General features: G+C 38.7%; 1 protein-coding gene across 3 annotated transcripts in view; it reads right to left on the reverse strand.

Annotated features, from left to right (window-relative positions):
• Positions 1-633: 633 nt before the first annotated feature.
• Positions 634-10,960, reverse strand: part of LOC107727216 (protein FAM135B-like) — a 67,430-nt gene continuing 57,103 nt past the window's right edge. For all 3 annotated transcript variants that reach the window (XM_016537011.1, XM_016537027.1, XM_016537017.1), the window contains exons 11-20: positions 10,843-10,916; positions 10,580-10,734; positions 7,399-9,661; positions 7,042-7,208; positions 6,837-6,928; positions 5,354-5,451; positions 4,200-4,351; positions 3,541-3,651; positions 3,346-3,459; positions 634-1,773 (exon numbers count right to left, since the gene is read on the reverse strand). In XM_016537011.1, coding sequence (XP_016392497.1) covers positions 1,568-1,773; positions 3,346-3,459; positions 3,541-3,651; positions 4,200-4,351; positions 5,354-5,451; positions 6,837-6,928; positions 7,042-7,208; positions 7,399-9,661; positions 10,580-10,734; positions 10,843-10,916 — 3,432 coding nt within the window. In that variant the 3' untranslated portion in view covers positions 634-1,567. The remainder of the gene's footprint in view (positions 1,774-3,345; positions 3,460-3,540; positions 3,652-4,199; positions 4,352-5,353; positions 5,452-6,836; positions 6,929-7,041; positions 7,209-7,398; positions 9,662-10,579; positions 10,735-10,842; positions 10,917-10,960) is intronic.

Below are 10,960 nucleotides of genomic sequence, written 5' to 3' on the forward strand. Positions count from 1 at the left end.
CAGTGTCTGCACCCTGCCTACTGCCAATATTATGGATTTCTGTTCTGTTAGAGATATGCCATTCACAACAATCTCTACAAAAATAATTTAGTCATGGCTAACAGTTTCCCTGATTTGTTACTGTTCACAATGTAGCATGGTCTCTCCTACCTTTGTGCATTCAGTTGTTAAAGTATGTCCTTAATATTTGTATTATTTGATTATATCTTAAGTTTATTATTTAAAAGCAAATTCACTTAATCTTTCCCTAGAAGAGATAATAGGTGTGTTTGACTTTAAGCTGCGCTGCGCAGACCGATCGAAGTATGACATCAAAGACAGCTTCTTTAAAAAAAAAAAAGTGATGTGACATGTGGCCAAGTATGGTGACCCATACTCGGAATTAGTGCTCTGCATTTAGTGCACACACACACAGCAGTGAACACACACACACCGTGAACACACACCCGGAGCAGTGGGCAGCCATTTATGCTGCGGCGCCCGGGGAGCAGTTGGGGGTTCGGTGCCTTGCTCAAGGGCGCCTCAGTCGTGGTATTGAAGGTGGAAGAGAGCGCTGTACATTCACTCCCCCCACCTACAATCCCTGCCGGTACGAGACTCGAACCCACAACCTTTGGGTTACGAGTCCAACTCTCTAACCATTAGGCCACGACTTCCCACTTTATTGTCACCTTTGGAGCTACACTCCTTTGTGTTCCATGAAAGAAAGAAGAACACGGGTTTGGAGCGACATGATGGGTGAGTAAATGATGACCAGATGTTCATTTTAGTGAACTAACCATTTAAAATGAATGAACGTAACATTGAAATGATAGATCGAAGATGCTTAGAAATGCTCACTTTTTTGATAGTTAAGGCTGGAATGGTAAACACATTCAGAACATGTTCTCTGCGCACCCAATGAACACGGTTACAGGGGAAACCGACAGAATGTATTCCATCACAACACATAAAACCCAATGGATTTGGCTTATTTCACAGTGAGACTCGCGCTTCACAACATAACACAGTCGAAACACACAAACTATAAAATAATTTCTTTTAAAAAGAGACATGAAAACACTGAGGCGTTCTCGTAACGAAAAACTCAAACGCCAATGACTGAATTTACTCTTCAAGTATAAAGCCCAGTGATGTTGACCTCTTCAAGTTACGAATGGCGCAGCAAATATATGTTCGGTGACTGGAGGGAATGAAGAACCAAGGCGGTTGTTACAAGACCAGCTACACACCGAATTTACATTCACATAATTAACTCTCCAGTTAGGATTATTCAGTGTTACGTTACTACGTCATAAAGCTTCGTTAAGGTGTGTGTAGGCCTCCAGCTGTTAGTTTCCTCTATTTGCTTAGTATACAATGTTCTTCCTGTACAGACTTTACATATATGAATTCAGATTCACCGTCTGAATCTTCAATTTCTGTTTTTTCTTTGCATCCAAAGACTGAAAAAAAAAATTCCAGAGCTCATTAAGACTCTGAAATGAAGTGTGATTGGCTGACGTGACGTGTAATCTGATTGGCTCTCCCACCCAACTCAAGGCATGATGTCACCTCGAAAGCATGGCTATTTGAAGTAGTTGAGCCCGGCCACCAGAAGGAACTTCTCCAGGAAGAGTTCAGAGTCGAGTACGGCGATGTGAGCCGCACGTCCGATCAGCGTGTTGGCCGTGTTGGGTAACGCGTGGAACACGTTATGTCTGATCAAACGACAATTTGGAGCACTTAGCAACGGCTGGAGTAAGTTATTGATCATCTCTGTATATACTGGACCTGTTAGAAAGCAAATACATTCATCACACACATTACATTCAACATATGAAATATTATATGACATATTAATCACAAATGTACTATAGTAGATGTTTTGCTGATGCTTTTTAGTGTGATGTATATATAATTAAAATATTTAAATAAAAATGTTTGTAAAAAAAAAAATCATAAAGATGTGTATAATAAAAATAAAATATTACAATAAAAATGTTAAAATAAAATGTTATTAAAATAAATCCTGAAAATATGCTTCACAAAAATAAAATATTAAAATAAAAATGTGAACATTTTATTAAAATAAATCCTGAAAATATGTATCACAAAAATAAAATATTTAAATAACTGTTTTCATTGCTGTTTGATAATAATAAAAATGTTTCTTGAGCACCAAATCAGCATATTAGAATGATTTCTGAAGGTTTTTCTCTGAAGGTGATTTCTAGTGACACTAAAAATTCAGCTTTGGCATCACAGGAATAAATTACATTTTACAGAACACACTAAAGTAGAAAATGGACATTTCATTAATAATAATTTTTAAATGCATTAATAATGTTTCACAATATTACTGTTTTAAATTCTTGATCAAATAAATGCATCTTTGGTTCATTTATTAGAACTGTCTGTTTTTATTTATTTATATTTTAAAAGATTTTAAGACGTTTTTGAAAACATAGATTGGATACCAGCTTATACACAGACCATGTTAATAAGTAAAGTTGTGTGGCTATATACTTATATACTGGGAACTGTATGTGACGTTTATCCTGGTACAGTGCCTTGCCCCTTAGACTTCCATTGTAAATGCATTGTAGATTTTTGATTGTGTGTGTGTTTTTTTTATTAATCAACAGCATGCAAGAGTCTTGCACATTTTTCAATTTCAAATATTTGATGCATAAAACTCGCAAACCGAACTGTCTGTTTTTATTTATTTATATTTTAAAAGATTTTAAGACGTTTTTGAAAACATAGATTGGATACCAGCTTATACACAGACCATGTTAATAAGTAAAGTTGTGTGGCTATATACTTATATACTGGGAACTGTATGTGACGTTTATCCTGGTACAGTGCCTTGCCCCTTAGACTTCCATTGTAAATGCATTGTAGATTTTTGATTGTGTGTGTGTGTGTGTTTTTTATTAATCAACAGCATGCAAGAGTCTTGCACATTTTTCAATTTCAGATATTTTGATGCATAAAACTCGCAAACCTGCAAATCTTGTGACACGTTCTTTCCCAGAAGAGCCTGAGAACTCGTAAACAGGACTTCGTCTCCAAGCGGATTGATAAAAACCTGTGCACACAGACTCTTGGAAAGCCTACCAATCTGATTGGAACTTGCCATGTTGAGTGTAAGCACTTGCCATTGTTTTGCTGTCTGCAGCTAGCTGTGCATTGACATAAACAGTCTGTATTTCTAAGTCTCTATTTCAAGGCATCCTCCATTGTCCTATGTGATCATAGTCTTTGTGTGTGTGTGTGTGTGTGTGTGTGTGTGTGCGTGTGTGTGTGTGTGTGTGTGTGGCAAGTTCTGGTTTGGAACAGGAAGTCTTTGAGCTAACAGACCTGTGGTTCTGTCTTTAAGCGCAGTCCGACACATCTCAATGCGGGCCGAGTGGAAGGGCACATATCGGTCCTGTGGAGAGGCCACCAACACCACGTTCCTGAAGAACTGCAGACCTGGACAAAGAAAGTAAGGAAACATGGGTATGTATGTATGTGTTTGTGTTCATCCTTGCTTGTCTTTCTATGTGTCTCTACCTGGTTTCTTGCTGAGTGTGTAGAGGAAGGTCTGTCGCGGGTCGGTGTGGTCCCTGAACGTAAGCTGCAGTAGCGAACCAGACTTCTTCAGTTTCTGCATTAGCCACAGACCTGAAGAACAAGGATAGAAAGTCATACAGGTTTAGAACGACATCAAGCTGAGGAAATGGTGACAGACTCTGTAGATTTTATTCAGCAAACCGATGAACTCTAGACAGACTGCATATACACTACTGCTCAAATGTTTGGGGCCGCTAAGACTCTTATGCTCACCAAGGCTGCATTTATTTGAGCAAAAATACAGTAAAAATAGGAATATTCTGACATATTATTACCATTTAAAATAACTGTTTTCTATTTGAGAACATTTTAAAATGTAATTTATTTTTGTGATGCAAAGCTGAATTTTCAGCATCATTACTCCAGGCTTCAGTGTCACATGATCCTTCAGAAATCATTCTAATATGCTGATGTTCTTTGATGAACAGAAAGTTCAAAAGAGCAGCATTTATTTGAAATAGAAGTCTTTTATAACATTATGACTTTACTGTTACTGTCAATTTAATGCATCCTTGCTGAATACAAATCAATTTCTTAAATATAACACGACTGACCCCAAACTTTTGAACAGTAGTGTATGTCTGTATTTGTGTGAGTACCTGTGCTGACCAGCGTGCTGTTGCTGTACAGTGTTCCCAGGTGGGGTCCAGACAGGGACAGGAAGGTGTGGAGTTTACAGAGGTAACAGCGAAATCTGGGTCGGGTCAGCACAGAGCGAATTATGACGTTCCCCAAAGAGTGTCCGATAAAACTGGCAAAAAGAAACAAACAAAAAAAAGTCAGGCATTGAACCGTCCAAAAATATGTGTTCATTTTGATTAATTTTTGGGTCTCTTTTCATTGCAAATTATTCTTACATCGCAATAAGGGACTACAGTTTTAATGAAATCTCTCTCAGTCAATATGAAACTTTGTAACATTTGATTTTGAAAAGACATTTGAAACTCTAGACTTCCGAGAACGAACAAAGACTGGGAAGTATATTAAAAATTATTAAATGACTGTAAAATTAAGATTAAAAAGCTTCATATGAACTAGGAGACACATTTGTTACATTTTCCAGCGTATTATGTGAATATCTTCAGATTTGATTTCTTCTGAATGCCTAACAGACCTTTCTTTTACTTTACTGCCATCTTGTGGTAACAGTAAGTATAAAATATGCAGTTCTAGTGGAGCCATCCAGGCTACAGAACTACTGTATTCACCTTTTTATTATTATTATTATTATTACTGACACTAAAAGCATATATTTAATGTGAAGCTTTATACTCTATGCTATACTTGATATCTGGATCAAACATTTTAAATGCAAACCTTGTCTACGACATGCTATTTTGTAAGCAGCTAAAGATCATACATTTGTTAAACTGTTCGTGAATATCCAGATGTAAAGACAAAACTAATGAGGCTTACAACATGATTAACTGCTCTCAAATGGTTGAGGCAGATGTCTCTAATGCCCAACCACAAGGGGGCACGCTAGTCTGTGTTTTCTATTCTTATGAAATGTGTATGGGATCACAGGGTTTTAAGAAGTCATAGTGTCAGTTAACATGGTGGTTGACATGGCCTAGTTAGATCTTGCAGGTAAATGTCGTATCTGGATTCAGAAGGCATGCAATTGAATGTCTACATCTGTTCAGACTCGTAGTTTGAGCTCTAATGCAATGCTGATATTGACTGTGGTTTGGTTGTGCTGCTATAATATCAATATGATGGTGAGTTTTAATGAGGTTGTGTGTTTATAAACCTGATTCGGTGGATGGTGAGGTTATACAGCTGGATGTGCTGAATTATCTCGTCCAGAAGTCTGTCAGTCATGGTGTCAAAATCTGCAAAGGTGTCCGTCTAGAGACAGAAGACGACAATGTCAACAGAAAGCTGGGGCAAGTTCAAGTTCAAACCGGTGTGCACCGTTTTGCTACGGTTTCCGGTTTGAACGACATGTTTCCTGGAAACGGTGTGCAACGGGGTTTGAGATGCGTTTTCTCTTGTTTGGTGGGTGGGTCAAACATGTCAGCCCAATCAGCAGCAACATGTATGTAAACCACGCAGTATTAAAGAGACAGCTAGCACAATGTAATTAACATCCAAATAAATTCACAAGAGCAAGTATATTGTTTGCACATGTTTATTTACATTAAAGGCAAAATAACTGAAATAATAAGGGCACAAGTATAGATCTGGAACTTCTTTAAGTCTGTCTAAATATCATTTAGTAATTGCAATGTCTTCTGGTCCATATCCTTTCCTTAGGAAGGTGTGCTAGACACTGATTAATGTAACATAAAAATACTATACATATTTATATATTTTGCTATTGTATTATGGAGTGACACTTTCATAAACTGTTCTATACCCCTCTGATTATATAATGGTAAATATTACAATAACATAGCACAACAACAGTGATCAGCAATAATGATAATAATACTCACAATTAAAATAATAAGGTCATATAGATCATAACACAGTCTCGGAGGTAAGAAGTGGATTATCCTTCACCTGAAATGTTTGTCTTTTCATCCTGAAATGCGAGGCAAATGTTGGATCACAATAATTAGGAACCACAGTTTCCACAAATCCCTTCACTCGATTGGGATGTTCTCTTTTATTCTGGACAGCAAAGGCGTATTTTGCAGTATTAAACACGTATTTATACCGATTTCATCAGGCTCCGAAAATTCTTCAAAAAGAACACAAAGAATGGCCTTCTCAGCTGCCATAGTTGCAACTCTTGCGTCATCAGAACAGGGTGTTCAACGCACCACCGTTTCCGTTTAAAAAACGTTTTGCACCGTTTTTGTCGGGGCTGAACGCAGCCCTGATCAAACTTGTAGTAACCATTTGAAAGTTGTGATTGGTTGTTGAGGGGCATTGTAGCTTTCTGATTGGTTGTTGTGTGCTGTTAACTAGTCACATAGTGATAGTTGTTTGTTGTTGTGTTGGCATGTTAAAATACTTTTTTAAAATAATGAAATATTGTCGATCTGAGCAATAAAAATGTGGAACATTTGATTTCACTTTTTTCACTACATTCAACCAGGGATCCCTGGTTCATGTTTTTTTTTTTTTTTAACCATGAAATGTTTCCTATTTATTTATTTAAATTCATTCATTCATTAATTTCATATCTGACCCCTGACCTGTCATTGACTAATGTCATAATGTCCTGGGTGCTCTGATTGGCTGAATGCAGTTCAACAGCTGTGCTGATTGGTTGGATGTTCTACCTGGTTGCGTTCTGACATGAGGAAGTCCAGTCTAGATCCAGGCAGCCCGAGCTCTATAAACGTCTTGACCAACCGCAGATCTGCGCTGTTACCTGGTAAAAACAAACACAAAAAAAACAATTTACTACAGATGCAGCTATTATTTTTTACATCTTAAAAAGTTTGCAGATATGAATCCAAATGTCTTCAAGGTTAGAACGTTTACCATCAAGTCCATGGACACACACCACGAGGTGGATCCCATCCTCAAACTCGGTGTCGTCTTCCTCAGGAGGGAAGTATGGGTGATCGGAGGCGAGGTAAGGCAGGTCACTGTAGAGAGTGCCTCTGAACACCAGCTCCCTCAGCATGGCCTCCTTTGCCTTATAGAAGCTTTAAGACATCAATGAAAAACTGTAATAATACAGTGAGCAATGCATTCATGTTCTGTTAAAATAGTAAAAGGGGAAAGCTGAAAATTCGGCCTGTACATACGTTCATTACCTCCTTATGATTGGTGAGAAAATGTACATTTAAAATATAAATTTTGTTTGCTATTAGTGAATAACCAAAATTAACTTACTTAATCATTCTCTCGTTGATTTCCTGATCAGCGCCGAAGGAGGAGTTGGAGGAAATTATTCCAAATGAGCCTAGGGGTTGATGGGTAATTGGGGAAGTGGCCTGGCGCGTGGAGATTCCGCTAACCGATGGCGAATCACGTAGCACAGACGAGAAGGGCAGACATGTGGGAGCGCATGACACCGACAGGTTGACTACCTCCACCACCTTTTTATTCACAAATGACAGACCTGTACTTGGCACTTTACTGGCTCTGCTCTGCCCCTCTAGCGCCTGCTGCTCTCTCTCATTGGCTGGAAGCTTGATGATATCAGCAGGCATTTCTTTCTCATTGGCAGCAATTTTGTAACTGCTCTTGGCATTGATTGGTGGATCTGGAAGGTTCTCCATGCTTACTTCTTCAAATTCATTCAAATGAATGTGACAGACACTGATGTCATCGGGGTCCTTTTGATATGTGTTTGATTCTAGCACCCCCTTGTGTTCGCAATATTTATTTTCACAGCTACAGATCTTTGTGTTGTCATCATTTAGAGCAGAATACTCGTCAAGTAATATGTTTGCTTTACTTTCCTCTGAGTTTTCAGTCGGTTCCTCCACTGTGGCGTTTTCAACACCATTGTGCGTCCCACATTGCTGGTATAGAAACATTACTGGATTAGCTAATTCAAGATCTGATGTTTCCTGATTGGACAACTCACCCACGTCGATCTCGTGATTGGTTGTTTCGTTTCTGTCCTCCTTAGTAACGCTTTGAAGATTCTGCTTCACCTCATTGGCTCCTTCCTCACTCTGCCTTAGCTGATTGGCTGCACAAACATTCCTCTTCTCCTGATTGGTTGTTTCCTCTCTGTCCTCTCTAGTAACTCCTTGAAGTTTCTGCTTCATTTCTTTGGCTGCTTCCTCACTCCGCCTCAGCTGATTGGCCACACAAACATTCCTCTTCTCCTGATTGGTTGTTTCCTCTCTATCCTCTCTAGTAACTCCTTGAAGTTTCTGCTTCATTTCTTTGACTGCTTCATCACTCAGACTCAGCTGATTGGCCACACAAACATTCCTCTTCTCCTGATTGGGTGTTTCATGATCTTCCTCTGTGTCGTCAGGACTGCTGATCTGTGGCGCTGAGGCGGATTTGGTCAAAGTATTGAGTTGCCTCTCCTCCTCCTCTTCATAAGGCAGGGAGCTTATGGAGGTCAGAGAGGCCTGCGTGGCACTGGGCAGGCTGCCGTGACTTTCCATCTGTAGGCCCTCCAAAGAGCTCTGATGCGCCGGCTGACGACGCGCCAAGTTCTGCAAGACGTCACGACCCCCTCCGACAATTCCTCGACCCTCCAGGGTCCAGGCCACAGAGCTTGGCTCGCTCTCAATACCAGAATCCGAAATAACGGAGGAGGAGCGGGTCATTAGTTTAGCCCCGCCCAAGAATATGCCCTTGGGCGGGGTTTCGGACAAGCGATGGATCTGTTGTATAACATTACGAGAAGGAGACGTGGCTAAAGTGTCGGTTCCCATTGAGTTGGTGTTCAGTAGATTAGCTGGTGATGTATCCTTGCTCCCATAATCCTTTGCAGGTGCTTCAGTGTATCTGTTATCTAATACCGACTGTGGCTGGTCGTTGCCAAGACTCCCTGTATTGCCTGGTGTTTCAAGATGGTTGTCATGGTTATGAGTGGGCAAGAACTCAAAGCTGTCAAGGCTGGTGAGGTCGGGAAGTTCTGCAGCATCCGTCGGAACAAGCAGCAAAGTCTGTCCGCTACTAAAATCAGTACTTTTGGGAACATTTGTTTGTTTTAGACCCGCATGATCAGATTCAACAAAGTCAACTGCTTCTTTTTGGCAACTAGTTTTCTCAAGGTTACCTGTATCTATTGCTTCATCGCTGTCTACAGACCTACAATCAACATCGAATCCTTCCTCAGTTTCATACTGGCATCTGGCCTTATCAACAGAATCAATTCTTGAATCTGAGGTCGTGATACATTCGCTTCTATCAATATCAATCTCTCCCACATGGCCAATCAGAGTCTCTGCTTGAGCTCTGGTCTCTTTATAGTCAGTGATGCAGTCCTCCTGCCGGCCAATCAGGGCCATGTATGTGGGCAAGTCCATGTAATCTTCACTGGGAGGTTCATCAGGGGGTGTTGCTGGTGAATTGGTGTCCTGTGTTCCCTCAACCGGAATGATGGTTTGATCTTCCATCCTCGTTGGCTCAGGACATGGCTGAGAGTTTAAAACAGTCTGATTTTCCACATGGAGGTTGTAGTCTAGAACAGAGAAAGAGAAAAGTGCTCAATTGTTTATTTTTTTTATTTGTTTAATAAAAACTTGAGGATACTTTAAAATGTGTATTTTTGTTCTGTTGACCTAATAATTTGTTGATTCATTTGATTGTTTTAGATTTTTTTGATTTGATTTATTTTTCATTTATTCATTAATTTGCTCTTAAATTATTGAATTAACTCTTGAGTTAACTCATTCACATTTTCATTCTTGTTCATGCATTTGTTAGTTTGTTGGTTCATTACTTCATTTACTCGTGTTTCTCATTGATTTGTTAGTATGTTTAATACATTTGTCTTTGTACGTATACTCATTCTTTCAACTATTCATTTATTTGTTTGCCTGTTCCTTTTATTTCATTTATTTGTTTATTCTTTAGTTCTGTTAGTTTTTCAGATCTCTCATTCATTTGTTTATTCATTTATACATTAATTCTTATATTTATTTGTTTGTTCATAATGCAGTTCACTGATTCAGTTTTTAGTTCTAAATGTTTTGTTTGTTCATTTCCTTTTTTGTTCATTCATAAGTTTGTTCATTCTTTCAGTGATCCGTATGTTTAAAATGCTCACATTTTTGTTTATTCATTAATTAGTATGGCCTTTCATTTTGTTTTTTCATTCATTCATTTGTACAATCATTTATATATTAATTCATATATTTATTTATTTGTTCGTTCATTATGCAGTAAGCACTAATTCAGTAGTTTTTTAGTTCTAAATATTTTGTTTCTTCATTTATGTTTTTGTTCATTTATAGGCTTGCTCATTCATTCTGTGATTTGTTTGTTTAAATGCTCATTCATTAATTAATTTGTTTGCTTGTTTGTTTGTTTAGATGCTCATTCTTATGTTCATCCATTCATTTGCTTTCTTTTAAACAGGGTCACTGTTTGTTGTCACCTAAACAGGGCGTGTCCACGTATCTGTCCTCAAAGATGATTGGCAGGCTGCTCCAGTCTCCGTCGATGTCCAGGCATTCCACAGGAAGTGGAGGCATTCGGAGCAGGTAATCAGAGTTGCGCATCTCTGTGGCCACCTGTGCTTGTCTGTTGATACTAATAATTACAGTAGCTTTAATTAAAATAATGAAGGTTATTTCTCCATTTACATAGCTAGGTATATATGAGTACGTCGCTAAAAGACTACTGTACTAAAAGACTCACAGCTCCTCCTGAAATGTGAGTGAGGACTCTTTGGGATGTTCAGTGAAGAAATATGCTTCAGAAAATCTCCTGACCTGCACAGACACACACATTCAGTATATATATATATATATATATA

Source organism: Sinocyclocheilus rhinocerous, unplaced genomic scaffold, assembly GCF_001515625.1.
Source record: "Sinocyclocheilus rhinocerous isolate Xijiao unplaced genomic scaffold, SAMN03320098_v1.1 scaffold1154, whole genome shotgun sequence".
NCBI lineage: Eukaryota > Metazoa > Chordata > Actinopteri > Cypriniformes > Cyprinidae > Sinocyclocheilus > Sinocyclocheilus rhinocerous.